We start from the raw sequence: 16,398 nt of genomic DNA, 5'->3' as shown, positions 1-16,398 counted from the left end.
AAGAATCTGGAGGGTGAAGTAAAGCAGTCTGAGATTTCTGCTCCAGGAAGGAGCAGCACTTGGGGAATGCTGAGCAAGCCGGCATTGTAGTTGGAAGAGAGGAGATAAGTCGCCAAGTGAAACCCAGGGAGGCCAAATATGGGGGCTGATAGTACATAGAAAGGAACAACCTTTAGACCAGCAAGCTACGATACTATACTATGATACTACTGATCTCCTTTTCTTTCTGGATTTGGTCTGGGTGTTCTAGTAACAGCTGCATTCTATGCCCACTTACCTTTGGATGGAAAGGATGGAGCTGTTGCTTGGCAGGTGAGCACTTCTGCACACATCACTTCTACTGAAGCTGTAGTCTGAAAAAACTTTAGAGGATGATGAATATATTTCATATCTGGATTGTGTTTGTGAGTTTATAGGACTAAGTATTTGTCAAAACTCTTTGAATTGTCCATCTATATTTCCAAGACAAATCAAGTAAAAAATATAGATATATAAAACCACTAACCACTTTTTGCCTAATGAAAATATATAGAACACTGTAGCCAACAGTAGCAATGTAAACAGCCCTGTCAAGTTTGTGTGTGTAATATTTACCACCAAGATAGCTGGTATTCTGGGCAAAAAAATAAATAAAACTTAAACATTGGAAAGGATGGGTGCTGGTGCAAGTCTGTAATCTTAGCTACTTGAAAGACATAGATCAGAAGCTCTCAGATTGAGGCCAGCTCCAGCAGAAAAAATCATGATAACAGGCAGACATGTGCCTGCTCATTACTACAACTAAGGAGGAAACACAATGGCCAGCTCAGTAGTATCAGCCTAGCATCCTCACAAACATAGGGAAAGCTCAAGTAGGAGGATGGCAGCTTAAGACCACGTGGAAAACAAAGCAGAAAGGGATGGGAGATAGGGCTTAAGGGGTAGAATAGCTGCCTAAACTACAATGCAAGATACCTCACAATCAAAACCAGAATGAAGTCAATAATTCAATGTATATTCCAATGAAATTAAGAAAAGTGAATGAAGGGGTGGGTTTGGAGGATAGGTGAGAATGTTGAAAGAGGTGACATTAAGTTTCATTATATTCATAAACTGCTTTGTTGAATGACAACTCCTCTGCACAAATACTTAAAGATAATAATAAAAAAGAGAAAATTATCCAGACAGTGCCCATATATTGAAAAATTGGAAAATATATTCTTAAATAATCAATAAATCAAAAGACATTGAGGACAATAATATAGAACACTTAAGTGTTTGTCTAAGGAAGCACAAATTTAGATTTACATATGAGATTTGCATTTCAAGATGCCCCACCTCCTGCCCTTCTTACACTGCCTCTTTCCTCTTGTCCCTCCCTCTCAGATGTCACTGATCATATGCATACTCACATATCTTGAGAGAGGTCAGTTTCTCTTCATCCATGTTGTACACCAGTTGTACAGAACCTGCCTATCCAAAGAACCACTTGCCAGCAGCCAAACCATTGGAGACTCTAACTCAACTCTGAAGTCCCTGGGCCTCACTGTCAAGTCACTGGATCTGGTGGACTTCACCTCATTCTTCTGTTCCTGCTTGAGTTCATGGTATTGAAGTGTCTTACTTACCAGGTAATGACAGTTATGCCTGTCTTCTTCTTTTCTCTAAGCTTTCACTGAAGCAGTCTGGGTTGTAGAGAAAGCTTTTCTCTTCAGAAGCCTTTAATGGGGCTTGGAGGGGCCTTCAGTGTTGTCCTAGGAAGCTAGAAGGACAACAGGGAGATCACAAGCATTGGTTTGGGAAAGCAAAGTTGAGGGTCATGGGTACTGGGACTTCATGGGAAAGAGTGTAGTCTGAGGAGTTTGCATTACATGTGAACAGGGAAGGAGTTATGGGAGGAGGGGTCGGGGGAATAAGAGGACCTTGGGTGCATTAGCTCACCTTTGGCTGGAACCTGAGTTGAACATTGGCGCTCCTTTTCCTCCTCCCTGGGGAACTTGATGTCAGATGTTCAGTGTCTGTGCTACATGTTGGTAGCTTTCTGGCCATTTTTCCCCTCCAGACTGCCCTGAATGTTTTCTCCCAGGACAGTGAGTGATCCCACACTTTGCCATTGTTTGGTCAGCGAGCAACTCAAGTTGGTCTAGTCCTGGCCTGGGAGGGGCTTGCGCACCACAAAGCACCATCCTGACTCTTCTGTGGAGGGAGGGGAGGCCAAGATGTTCTTGCTGCTAGCACTCCCAAAGATCTTCCAATTGACTTACCATCCCTCCTCATCTCCCTATTTCATTTCTACTGGATCCCATGGTGGTGAAGAGAGGGTGTTCTACCTCCCCATGTTTCCCAGGAGAGAACATTCTGCTCTCTCCCACTCTTCATCATTGCCTAGGCTGCAAATGTCCCACCTGTAGACGTGTTGAAGATCCTACTTCTTGGTGACTACCAGAAAACTCTCCCATCCTTCCTACCTTCTTTTCCCAGTGTTCAAAGAGGTCCCTTGATGTTTTTTCCTAGATTAAAATGACCACTTTCAAATGGAACATAAATTATGCATATTGAATTTCAGTATGAGCTTTTTTGTTCAGTACTGAGGTTAGAATTCAGGCTTCACACCAGCTAAGCAGGCAACACATGTCCCAACCCTTTATTAACTTAGTTACATTTTGGTCAGAGTGTGAGCCACCCTTAAATTACTATCCTACCTGTGGCTGAGATTACAGTTCTGCATATCTCTGTTCAGATTGTTTATTGAGATGGAGTTCAGCTAAATTTTCTCCTGGGCTGGACTCAAACCTTGGTCTTCCTGATTTCTACCTTCCAAGTAGAAGGGATTACTTACATGTATGACACAGTGTCTGGCTCAGGGTAATATTAACATATGCAGCATGTTACTATTAAATCTGATTCCTTTATCCATCTTCCTCCTCTCTTCAAAACCTGCATTCTTGCATTCAAATTGAATTAACCATCCATGATATCTAAGAAGGAACATCATGATAGTTATCTTTCTGTGTTTTGCTTACCTCACTTACCATAATGCATTGTAGTTCAATCCATGTTCTTGCAAATGACATCATTTTGTTGTGCATGAGTGAGTAATACTCCATTGTACATAGACATATATATATATATCATATATATAAATATATATCCACTGAACTGCTGATAGGAAACTGGTCGAGTCCATATCTTACCTATTGTGTGTAAATGGTTCACAATAAATATGGGTATGCAGGTATTTCTATTGTATGCTGATTTCTTAAATGGGCTGGTTGGGTCATCAGGTATATGTCATTTTAGCTTCCTGAGGAACTGTCATACTGTTCATGATGGCTTTATTTATATTCCCACTAACAATGTGTTGGGGTTTTCAATCTCACATGTTCATCTCTTTTATTCTTTTCTTGCTAGTAGCCATTCTAACTAGCTTGAAGTGCAGTCTCATTGTAGTTTTGATCACATTTTCCTGATGTCTGATAATACTGAGCATTTTTCATGTTTTGTGACTCATATTTTTTCTTTTGAAAATGGTCTAGTTACACACAAAGTCTCTGTTCCAAATTTGTGGCAGAACTATTTCTTCAGGAAACCTCCATTTTGGATTGTTAAAGCTTTATCTGTAAAATACCTTCATAGAACACATTCATTACTATACTTATTAGAACTACAACATTATGCTGTGATCTAACCAAACTGATACATAAACCAACATACATAACTTTCCCCATCTAAAAATATAACTCAAAATGAATTATAAGCCTAAATGTCAAATACAAATGTTTTTATATGAAAAAAGGGAATAAAGATTTTCTTACATTCAATTACATCTTACTCAGCTTTGGCTGCTCTAAGAACATACCATTTGTATGATGTTGAAACAAAATTTCTTTTCTTACAGTTTTCGAGGCTAGAATTCTCTAATCAAGGTCTAGAAGGACTGTTTGATTCTTGGCTTAAATGGCTGGGGTTTTTACTATACCCTTCCCTGGCCCTCTTTCAGTCTCTGTAATAGGGGAGAGCAGGGAGAAAAAGAGAAAGAGACAGAGACAGACAGACAGACAGATGGAAAAACAGATAGACAATGGACAGACAGACAGACAGACAGCTTTCTTTCATCCCCTATCTTTATAAGAATACTAATACGGGGCTGGGAAGGTGCTCAGTGCTAGAGCGCTTGCCTTGCATGCCTGAGGCCCTGGGTTCAATTCCTCAGCACCACATAAGCAAAAAGAAAAAAGCCAGAAGTGGCGCTGTGGCTCAAGTGGTAGGGCACTAGCTTTGAGCTGAAGAGCTGAGGGACAGTGCTCAGGCCCTGAGTTCAGGCTCCACAACCGAACCAAAAACAAAACAAAAACAAAAAAAAAAGAATATTAATACTATTAGATCAAGGCCCCAACGTTGTGACCACCTTTAACCATAATTACATCCATAGAGGCCCTAGGACCAAACACAGGATACTGGAGGTGGGGACTTTGTCCCAGGAACTAGTTCTTAGATTCAATCCCTGGCCTGCAGCTTCCCATCTATCTCACATGCAAAGTCCTTTCACTCCATCCCAACAGCCCCAGTAGTCTTCACTCATTGTAACATGAACCCTAAAGGCTGAAGCCTGAAGCCTTATCAAAAGTGGAACATTGTCACAAATATTCCTCTTCATATGGGAACCTATGATATCAGACAAGTTATGTGCTTCCAAACACAATAATGAGGCTCGCCCAGGACAGACATCCCATTTCAAATAGGAGACATCAGAGGAGAAATCAGAAAGGGGTGCTGGATTCCAAGAAATTCTTAAGATCTGAAGGATTCAATAGTAACAGTCTTTAGTTCAATGTTCTGCTTTCCAAGTACAATGCAATAGCACTGTGACTCCCATATGTAAGCACGTGATGCGGGTGATCATTGCCCTAGTGACTCACAGATACACAAAGAGGTTGCTTTAGTATACTTCTAAGGTTTTTTAATGTAATCAAGTTCAGAATATTAACATTTTATCATCTACCTACTTATGTATGTACTGATCTGTGTATGATGCGTACATATGTGTGTATATATATGTATGTGTATATATAAACATAGATAGATGTGATGCAAAATCATTTTCTGACTGTGGTTTCAAAACAAAAATTAACCCAACTATGCGATGTTAATTTTTCAAAATGTGCACATTATCTGTCACCATCAATCCATTTTGTGCAAAAATAAATCTTTTCAAAGTATACTTTTCAACTATTTATGTGAAGCTAGGAAAGAAACCCCATAGGAACAACTGGTCAGTCCCTTCATGGTACTGAAGTTCAGGTGGGATGCATGATCAATCCTGGATGGCTCTGGACAGCATGGTCAGCCTTGACCAATCTCCTAGGAGACTAAGGTCTGTAAAGGGCAGGATATCTAGGCCTTGCCAGGAACTAAAACGGAGGCTGTAAGACAGGGAGGCTGAGACTCTGGAGAATCTTTATTCATGGTATCTGTCAGCCCTGGTCAGCCACATACATCAACTGGATGTAATGTCAAAGCAGGTAGGACCTGCGCCTGGGTCACATCAAAGGCAGTGTGTGAGGTGAAGGGCGGGGTTAGGTGCAAGGTCTGAGGTCTGAGCTTCAGGGGTGTGGACAGGAGACTTGAGTTAAGCAGCATTTGCATTAGTACTACACCCTTCCCCACCTCTCAAGGTCCTTCCTTCCAACTCAGGGAATCATGGGAGTCTGAGCCTTGATACGAAGCTGGCCGAAGATTTCCTAGACTCTGGGGTTTTATTTAGAGAAGCTTTGTGACCTCTCCCTGACCCCTTCCGCATCCTCCCCCACCCCTCACTGGCTCCTCCTCCCTCCTGAGGGAGTTCCGGGGCGTTAGTGCCTTGCTCAGGGTCTGTGACAGGAAGAGGGCACGGGAGTCGGTGAGGGGTCGTGTGGAAGCTGGGTGGTTCTAGAGGAAGTCCTGTCCACGGAGAGATTCCGTAAGTAGTGTAGTCACGTCTATTTTGCCGAGCACTACTGGTACGCACACCTGTACCTTTCTCCCTCCCTTTCCCGTTTCTCCATTCCTTCTGCCTCACACCTCTAGAGGTTGTCAAGTCACCTGACTGGCATCAGTCCTCATGTGACTAGCATCAGTTTTTCCCGCCCTTTGCCTGCCCCGGCCCCCTCCCCACACGAGTTTGCCTCAGCACGTGACAGTGCCCCCCACCCCCCACGCCAGCTCCCACCTCAGGGTGAGCAGCGGGCGGCGTCCGTCGGGCTCTGTGGCAGGGGGGAGGAGGCTGCTGGGAGTTGGTGAGGGGTCCAGTGGGAGCTGGGGAAGGCGGAGGGAGGCAGACCACGACCACGTCTACGTCGAGGGCTGCCAATAGTCCATAGCCTTGCTTTCTACCCGCCAACATCAGGGCGTGTCCAGTCAGGACACCGCCATCATTGGGCATTCACCTCAGGGAACCGTGGGACTCTGAAGGGGAGAGGACGCGGGGGATTTCTAACGGGTCGCGGTGAGAGCACAAGGTGGGCAGGGAAAGCATCCCCAAGGTAGAGGCTCACCCCGAAAATCCAGCCCTGTTTCTTATCACAATTGTAGCCGCAAAGGGTTAGCTACATAGTCACCTTCGCCCCTCCTCACCCCTCCTTTTTGTTCCAGGGGTCCCTAAGTCAGGTTTGTGGAGGGAAGAGGACGCTCGGGGTCTATTGTGAGGGGTCGAGTGACGGTTCGGTGGGGAAGACAGAGGAAACGCTGCAAAGGTACAACGTCCCCCCCTAAAATTCTCGTGTGGCCTCCTTGTTTTTACCTCAGCACTACTATGGGACATTGACTCAGGAGAGGAGCACCATCCTTCCCATCACCCCCCACCCATACACACACACACACACACACACACACACACACACACACACACACACACACACACACACACACACACACACACACACACACACACACACACACACACACACACACACCCCACTCCTCCATTGGGAATCCCCCAGTATGTGAGGAAAGTGGTTCGAGAGTTGTGATGGGTCAGACTGACAGCTGAGGGACCCCAAACAATCCATTTCTGCCCCTGTTGCCACCTTTGTGCCACACAGAGACATCAGGTGGACATCCTCCCCCCCCCCCCCCACAACTCCTTTAGTCTCTCGGAGCCCTGGGAGTCACACACTTGCTCTGATGTTGGAAAACGAAATGTTTTGGCTCTTTGAGCCATCTTGGTGAGAGTGAGGGAAGACAAAGGAAACACATCCAAGGTAGAGTTTCTCCCTCCCCTCCCCCCCCATCCAGCCCTGTCTCCCTTTTTACCCTAGTACTAGTAGGGAATACCATAGAGTTACAGTGCCATCACCCCTCCCCCACATTCCCTCACCCCAACCCCCATTCCTGCTTGGGGGAACCCTGGGAATTAGAGTTTTACTTGCCCGTTTGCCAGGGAAAGGTTCAGGCTCTGTGAAAAGTCCCCTGAGAGTTGGGGAAGATAGAGGATGTCCCTCAAGGGAATCCTGACAAACCCTTGCCTGGAGGTCTCCTCAGGGAAATGGCCACTGGGAAGGCTGTGAGGACCACCTGAAAACTGGGAGAGAATACAGCAAACCACCTACCACAAGCACGGACCCCAGATAATCCAGACCTGCCTCTGTCAGCCTAGCACATACGGGCATCTTGTCAGGAGATCACCAACATACCTCCTAGTCCACTCCCCCACCCCTTCTTCAAACTCAGAGGAGCCTTGGAATCAGTACCTGCAACTGAGATCTAGCAGAGGAAAAGGCTGGGACTCTGAAAAGTATGGCCATGAGAAAGGCAGGTAGACAGGCTGCACCCCTCACAGAGAGTGACTAAATAATCCAGTCGTACCTGGCTTTATTACCCTGGGAGTACACTGTGGTATCTAGTCAGGCAAGTGTCCTCCCCATACCCTTTTTACCCCTTTCTGCCTCAGGAAACTCTGGGAGTTGCAGCCTTGGTCAGTGGTTGGCGAAGTCAAGAAGTCCTGGCTCTTTGAGGTGTCCAGGTGAGAACTGAGAGTGTACACAGAATCCCCCCACCATATAGAGTTTCTGAAAGTAATCTAACCTGCATCTGTTCTGATCCCTGCTCATATAATCAAATCAGAACAGTGATTGCAGGCCTCCCCCATCTCCTGCCTCAAAGGACCCTGGGGGCACAGCTTTGAGGAAGATCTGTGGAGGGAAGATCTATGGGCTCTTTGAGGTATGAATCTTGAGAGCTGAATATGGCTAGAGGAAGCACCCTAGATAAAAGGTCACTCCCAAACCCAACTGTACCCTTCTTGTTAGACATGCACAATGGTCATCTAGTCATCTGAGTGCCTCTCATTTTCTTACCCATCATTACGGGAATCAAAGCCATGGACTAAGGGGTGCAGATGACATTACCATAGGACCAAGTCTGACTATGCTACGAATCAGGGGGAAGACCCATTGTATCTCAGCTTTTAGTCCTAGGTGGTTCAGGTACCTGGGACAGATGTGCCAACCCCTAACTCTAGGTCTGGGAATCAGGAAAGAAGTGAAGACCTACATTCATGGACACAGAGCATATATTTTAAGGAAGAGAATCTCAGACTTCAGGACAAAGGGACCCCCCACCGAAGCCTGCCCCTGCTCATAGTCTGGGGAGGCCCCTAGGTGGAATGACCAGCCTGGTAATGCCTGACTTCCATGTCTGAGTCTGAGAGAAGGTAGTGGTTATGTGGAAGGAGCAAAGTCTCAGGTGAGCACAATAAGGGACACAGTAGGAATCAGGTGACACATGAGGAAGGCCAGAGTGGTCCAGGTCCCCAGGACACATGGGGTACATCCCTGCCTCCATTGTCAAAATGACTCATTTCCTTCATGTGATCTGTCCCTGCAACCTAACAGGAAGACTCCGGGTCTTCAGAGGGAAAAGTTCCTGTCTAGAATCAAGGGGGAGAATTCAGAGAGAGGAATGAAAGGTCTTGCCACCCAGATCAGACACAGACCTCTACCTTCCCACAAACCTAGGGAGTCCCTGAGCATAGCGAACAGATTCAGAGCACCTTCATTTCCGTGTCTGGGATACCAGGGAGAAGTCTGCCTTAGTCTGAGGAATGTGACTTCCATTCAGAAGAGACCAGGGCGGGGCGCAGCATCGGGGGAAGTGGGGGGAGATGAGGACCAAGAAGACACCAGATCCAACACATGGGACAACTGCCCTTCCTGGCACCCCAAGGTGGCCTTAAAATAGGAACTTGGGGAAGACATGATTTCTCAGGCTTCCTGTTCAGTGTTGGGGTGGGGCTTAGGGAGACATGGTGGCCTTGTACCTGCAAGGTACATGTATAAGTCAACACAGGAAAAGGACCAGGCCTTGTATGGAATAAATAGGAATATATTTAGGATATTCCAGACAAAAGAAGACCCCAGAAACTTGCTCCTTCCTTCAGCATAGGGAAACCCCTGCAGAGGTGTTCAAATGAGCTATATCCACACTTCTGTCTCCCAGGTCTCAGGACCTTGAGGCCTTGAAATAAGAGGAAGCATCAGGAAAGTGGAAAGGACCAGATCTGGTCAGCAGAGGGAGGTGTCCAGGATCTGCCAGGCGTCAAGGTGAGGAGAGAGGGGATCACCCTCACAAAATCACATGGGACTCCAGCCCCCAACCTTCCCCTTTTGTTAGCTCTAGAAAAATGTAATGACTCTTAATGGATTGGCCTCCCTGCACTTCGTCTTCCAGTGTGTGACAAAGGCTATGTCTTAGAATAGTGGACTAAGATCCTCAGGATAGAGTTCCATACCTTGCCATCTACCAAGATGAGGACTGAACAGGTCTCACATCTACATGGCTTACAATGAATCTGTCCACCACTTGTAGTCTCTCCTGGGAGGTATAGCAAGATATAAGGTCCCCTCACTGCCTTTTGTTTTATCTTAGGGAGGAGGACCTTTGTTTTGAAAGATTGCCTCAAGCCATCAGAGGAGAGGGTCCTAGAACCTTTAAGGTGACAATTGGTGTCCAGGGTGAATACAGAGGAGGCCTTCTACTCCCCAAACAGTGACACTTCACCAAGTACAGCCCCCTCTCCTGAGGCCTTGCCTCAGGAAGGGACACACAGAGAGCTCTCAGTGCCTTTCCCACAAGCTTCAGGGACCAGGAAGTAAGAAAAAGGTCTAAGGCATCCTCAGGTCACAAAGAAGGAAATGCCCAGGAAGGGGTGTCTAGGTGAAGTATATACCCTGAGTGTTTACTAAGTGTCCCCTGTATACCAGAGCACACAAAATCCCATAGTGTTCAACCGCACATGCCCTATTAGTTGATGCAGAGCCCCAAGCTCTATCAGCTGTCTATATCCTGAGAAGCAATTTCAATTCTCTCAAGTTCTCAGAAAGATAGGAGACCAGGTGGAAATAGAACACTATCTAAAGGAAAAAAAATACATTAATAAGCTTTTGTGTGTGTATGTAGGTGGGTGTGCCATTCCTGGGACTTGAACTCAGGGCCTGGGCACTGTTCCTGAACTTTTGTGCTCAAGGCTGGTACTCTACCACTTGAACCACAGGTCTACTTCCAGTTTGGGGCCTTTTTTGTTTTTAATTTGAGATGAGAGTCTTACAGACTTTCCTGCACAGGCTGGCTTTGAACTGTCATCCTCAGCTCTCAGCCTCCTGAGTAGCTAGTATTACAGGCATAAGCCACTGGTGCACAGCAACAAGCTGTTTTTTTGTTTGTTTATTTGTTTGTTTTTTTGTTTTTGTAATAGGCCTTTTCAAGAGCTGCCAAGGATGTGGTTCTCAATTGAGTCCACTCACATGCTTCTTCTCTCCCCTAGGCCTGTGAGTTCCCATCACTGAGTACCTGTCCAAAGTCCTGCCTGCAGTCTCCAGGGAAAGCCATCATGCCTCATAGTAAGAAGAACCAGCAAGACAATGAGGGAAGCCCTAAGGCCAAAAGAAAGGCTCCAGAGCCTGGCCTGGTGAATGGGCTTGCCCCCAAGGAGGAGGAAGAGGAGGAGGCCACGGCCTGTGCCTCTTCCTCCTCTTCTTCCACTCTGATGTTGGCCATCCCAGCAGAGGGGACTGCTTTTGGGATACCATGTGATCCCCAGAGTCCACCAAGAGCTTCCTCTCCCCCTACTGCCTTGGTCTCTAGTGTAGAGGGAGAGATGGAATTAGAGCAGGGCTCCAGAAGCCAAGGATCCGAAAATCTGTTACTCCAGCGCAACATGTTAGGTCCTTTGTCCTTGCTGCGTTACTCAATTTCCTTGGTGCCCTTCCTGCTCCTCAGGTATCAGATGAGGCAGCCAGTCAATAGGGCAGAAATTCTCACTCATGTGGTCAGTTGTCACCGTAATTTCTTCCCTGCAATTTTCAACAAAACCCGTGAGTGCATGAAGCTAGTGTTTGGCACTGAAATGAAAAAACTAAATACCATCCACCGCTCCTATATCCTTGTCCCTGCTGCGGGGCTCACATATCATGGCTTGCGGAGTGATGTCCCAGGAGTGCCCAAGACAGGCCTTCTCATAATGGTCCTGTGCTTTATCTTTAGAAGTGGCAATCGTGCCAGTGAAGAGGTGATTTGGGGAGCACTGTGTAAGATGGGGATTTGTGTAGAGAGACGGCACTACATCTATGGGAATATTAGGAGGTTAGTCATGGGAGATTTTGTGCGATTGCAGTACCTGGAATACCGGCAGGTGCCCCATGCTAATCCCGTTGTTTATGAGTTCCTGTGGGGCCCCAGGGCTCGAGCTGAAACCACCAAGATGAAAATCCTTGTGCACTGGGCCAAGTTCAGTGGGCTTGATCCCAGGGCCTTCCCTATCTTGTATGACGAGGCGTTGAGAGAGGAACAGCGTCGCCAAGCATGAGTTGTAGTCGTGGCCACAGCAGCTTCTCTGGCCCCATTGGAAATGAGCCCCAGTTTTTGTTTTCCTGTTCTACTTAGGTGACTATGAAATTCACCTTTGTTGCCTCTGTAATTTTTCAGCTGTTCCTTATAATTGACAGTTTATTTGCTTTAAAATGTGAAGTTAAGAACAATGGTAGCCATACATGTAATGCTGTAAATATAATTCAGGTGTGTCTCTTGCTAATTATTCAGTCAGTGGGAAGACTGTGTTATTTTGTCACTTGGAATAAGTTAACATGGCAGTCGACTATTTCCTTGGAAATGGGAAACGAGTCAGTAGTAAAATAGACGGTCTAAAGAAATGGAAAATTCTTTTGTCTTCCCCGTAACATTAAAAAGATGTTGGCTTGGATTGGCTTGACTGTTATTTGAGAATATGTGACATTTTTTCTCAGTAGGTCCTCCAACTCAGTCTATTCTTCAAACCTCCACTGAACGCTTGCTCTCTAAACTAGGGTTAGTTGGGCCCATATTTACCCATAGTACCCTGGAGTCTAGGAGCAGTAGTTATATCAGGGAGAGATTGAGATGTCTTCTAAGATAGCACATGGAGGAGTGGTGACGAGTTGGCGTTCTAGGACAGCAAAACCCAGTGTTAACGCTCTGAGCCTAAAGCATTTCAAGGCTTCAGAAAACTGCAGTTCCTTCCTTAGGAGCTGATGATTATGAAGCTGAGTGGTAGCTGGGGCCAGATCCTCAGATGGTATGACTTAGGCCTGAGAAAATGGGAAATAGCTCTACACAGTTCCTTTTGGATGCTGAATAGGCACAAAGAAAATTCTTCCTGGTGCAGATGTACACAATGTGGCTGAAAGCAGCACAATTCAGCTAGATGAAGTATCTGTTTCATTTGCATGGATTTCCTGAGAAAGAAGGGTGAATTTCTGTGGAAGGATGCCTAGGAGGCCCTGGTCATGTGCTCTTCTGTCAGGCTGAGATGGCCAGAACCAATTATTAAAATGATGTTTTAAGCTAGGCACTGGTGGCGCATGCCTATAATCCTAGCTACTCAAGAGGCTGCGATCTGAGAATCACAGGTTTGAAGCAAGCCTGAGCAGAACATCTGTGAGACTTTTTATCTCTAATCAATCACCAATAATCCAGAAATGAACGTGCGTCTCAAGTGCTAGAGTGCTAGCCTTGAGCAAATGAGCTCAAGGGCAGTGCCCAGGCCCTAAGTTTAAGGCCAGGACTGGCAGCTTCAAATCACAATCCCTAAATCTCAGCCTCCTGAGTAGCTAGTATTTCAGGGATGTGGCTCCAGCACTATGTTCTTGGACATAATTTCTTAAGAGTGCAATAAACTAGAGAGTGAGATCCCAGAATGGTGGAGCTACTTCAGGAGCATGGGCCCAAGTAAGTGGTGTTAGTTAGCTCGGCCATAATTCTGGTGGGCTGGTAGGCAGTAACTTGTGCCAGGAGGTTTCCTCCTGGAGGTGCACAACCAAGCCTCCAGCTCTGCAACTTTTCCTGTGTGTAGGAACTCCTAGCTCCTCTCAGCTAATGTTGCAGGGCCACATCTGTGGGTGGGGCAGCCAGGATTCTCAATTCTGAGCCTGGAAGCTCTCTCAGTGAGGGAGGGGCTGCTTCCAGTGAATAGAGGCTGCTAGGGAATAATTACTCATTCCACCCAAGGTTTGTGTAGGGAGCTTGCCCTGTTCTCCCAAGTTTATCAAAAGAGGTATTCAGCCTTACTAAGCATGCCCCCTCCCCTCCCTCAAGTAGCCCAGTGTCTGTGTATAAACTATGGAATGTGTGAGAAATGGAGGCTCACTGGTAGCTTATGCCTGTAATCTTAGCCACTCAGGAGGCTGAGATGTAAGGATTGCGATTTGAAGCCAGCCCGACCAGGAAGGTCCATGAGACTCTTATCTCCAATGAACCATCCGAAAACTAGGAATGGAGATTTGGGTCAAAGTGATAGAGTGCTAGCCTTGAAAAAAGAAGCTCAGAGACAGTGCCCAGGCCCTGAGTTTAAGCCTGAGGACTGGTACACACACATTTTATATAGATAGATAGATAGATAGATAGATAGATAGATAGATAGATAGATAGATAGATAGATAGATAGATAGATAGATAGATAGATATAGATATATAGATATATAGATATATATACACACACACACACACATATATATGTATAGGGTATAGTATATATAGTATATATAAAGTGTATATATATATCACATGTGTGTAAAATGTAGGGGAAATAATAAATATAAGAACAATAGAATGAGTTACTGATGCTTGGTACAATAGAAACACTAGAGAAGGACAAGAGAAGTTGTAGGCTAGTCACTCATTAGAGGGTAAGTGTAAAAAGTTGAGGATCTCCCTACTTACAAAGGAACTCTTTTTCAGTCAGAAGCAGACAGGAAGAGCCTACTTTGAGATTCAACACGTAATTATGACAAAAGGAGGTTAAACTCTAAATCTTGGGATGTTGATTATATGAAGGTCAGGTCCCTGATTGGGATTCTGGTACAAGAAGAGGCACCTCAAATTACATACTCAAGTATCTTAATTGCTCAACTTTCTCTGAATCTTCTAGGTTCTCTAAAGGAGGAAATTTCTCTCTGTTTTAAAAGAAATAGCTCTCTGCTTTGCACGAAAAGCTAGAACTCCCTCAAGATTGTTTTTAATGGCTTTCCCAAAGCAATAATGGTTAAGAGATCATAATAGATTCAGGAAAGGCTGGATCTGCTCACAGTGATACCATATTCCTATACGGTGTAGTCAGCATATACTACCAGGTGCTGTGAAGATCTACAGAGGACTGGGTTCTAACAATGGTCATCACTGGAGACACCATCACATTGAAGAAGGGAGATTTGTTGGCATGGTGGAAGTATTCCCACCCCGTACAGATTTAAGAGCTTGACATAGCCCCTGATAAAGTGTTAACATATCATCTCTGCATGGGTTTCAAAACCATGAAGAAAGTAATGGTCCTTGCTAATTGAAGTATAAGAACTATCAAGATAGACAGTGGAAGAAAGGACCAAAACACTTTCAAGAAATGGACAAGGTAATATAGTTACCTTCCATTAGGCTAGAGCCTCTCCTCCTGCCCCCCCCCCAAATAGCTATGGGTTAGGGAGATGATGGCATTCGGTTTATGTTAAGACACAAATTCATGAGGGGAAAACAAGAAACATCAAAAAATCAGTTATGACTATTGAGGTCAAGGTAGCCAGTGAAGTATACTGCTACAGAATTGGTTCTCCATTAACAACAATAAGATCTCACAAAAATAGAGATCAGAAACCACCATAAGCAAGATGGGTCTATAACTAAGAGCAAGCACCAGATTCATAGCAACCAGAGATCTACCTTCAAGAGGGCAATTGAGCCATCTACTACAATGAAGATTTCTCAGTGGCAGATACCAAGGATGTTGCTCTACCTGTGTGACCAAAATAAATCTAGTATGGATTATAAGGAAAATTAAAGGACATCTCAATAAAAAGCCGTTTCTGGGATCTCAAACAAATTATTCAAGTTAATACCTGTTACAGTCTGCATTGATTTGCAGAGAAACACTACTTAGCTTTAGTGTATTTGTCATGATCTTGGGAAAATTGCATGTACTCTGGGTCTTCTGAGACATAATTTTTATGGTCTTTTGTACTTAATAGATGCACCTAAATCTATCCCTTGTAGCATGCTGATTTGAATCCCTTCATTTAGTGTTGGTTAAGCAGCTAGGCCTTCACATGTCCTTTGGTTCTGGTCACCACAGGTTTTTTTATTTTTATTTTTTGTCAGTTGTGGGGCTTGAACTCTGGGCCTGGGTGCTGTCCCTGCACTCTTCAGCTCAAGGCTAGCACTCTACCACTTGAGCCACAGCGCCTCTTCCAGTTTTCTAGTGGTTTATTGGAGATAAAAGTCTCACGGACTTTCCTGCCTGGGCTGGCTTTGAGCTGTCATCCTCAAATTTCAGCCTCCTGAGTAGCTAGGATTACAGCATGAGCCCCCCCAACCCCCCCCACCCGATGCCTGGCTTGGGTCACCAGAGTTTCTAAGCGTTAGAGCACCATCCCAGCTGAGATTTTTCTCAACCTTTGGGTTTCTTGTCAGGGTTAAATGCCATGTCTTGAGGAACCAGTACCAGTTCAGTAGATAGCTAGTTATTTCATGTTCCAGCCCTCTATAATAAAGAGCCTCAAATCCCAGTCCCAAGTATCACTTTCCTGATCTCTGACTTCTCCTTCGTGACCTACTTTTGTAGCTCATCCAGGGTGCCATATTTTTCTCCTTAACCAAACTTAAGCTTTGCCTAGTTATTTCACCTGGATTTCACTTTAATTATTGGCTTAGAAGGATGAAGACAGGTCTCTAAAGAGCTATTAAGTATAAACTAAATGCTAGCTCTAACTATGAAAGACTGGTATGGCTCAAGTGGTAGAAGGACTGATTGGAAAGTGCAAGGCTTTGAGCTGAAAGTCTAGTATCACCAAAATTAAAATTAACTGGTATTCTTACACAGTATTTTTATTTTCACATTCTGGTAACCCTATTCTAAGGACAGAATTA

General features: G+C 45.1%; 1 protein-coding gene and 1 long non-coding RNA gene across 2 annotated transcripts; one reads left to right on the top strand and one right to left on the bottom strand.

The window, feature by feature from the left end:
- Positions 1–294: 294 nt before the first annotated feature.
- On the bottom strand, positions 295–1,999 carry LOC138839306 (uncharacterized). The gene is made up of 3 exons (XR_011375940.1): positions 1,921–1,999; positions 1,608–1,741; positions 295–362 (listed from the first exon to the last, which is right to left on the bottom strand). It is a non-coding gene; the product is annotated as an uncharacterized lncRNA (long non-coding RNA).
- Positions 2,000–10,999: 9,000 nt separating this feature from the next.
- LOC138839501 (melanoma-associated antigen 10-like) lies at positions 11,000–11,818 on the top strand. The gene has a single exon (XM_070039073.1). The coding sequence runs from the start codon at positions 11,000–11,002 to the stop codon at positions 11,816–11,818; it is 819 nt and encodes a 272-aa protein (XP_069895174.1).
- The last annotated feature ends 4,580 nt before the right edge of the window (positions 11,819–16,398 follow it).

This window comes from Dipodomys merriami, unplaced genomic scaffold (genome assembly GCF_024711535.1).
Source record: "Dipodomys merriami isolate MVZ:Mamm:240054 unplaced genomic scaffold, mDipMer1.0.p SCAF_3, whole genome shotgun sequence".
Classification (NCBI taxonomy): domain Eukaryota; kingdom Metazoa; phylum Chordata; class Mammalia; order Rodentia; family Heteromyidae; genus Dipodomys; species Dipodomys merriami.
Note: the sequence above shows the minus strand (reverse complement) of the source record. Positions and strands in the feature narration are given on the sequence as shown.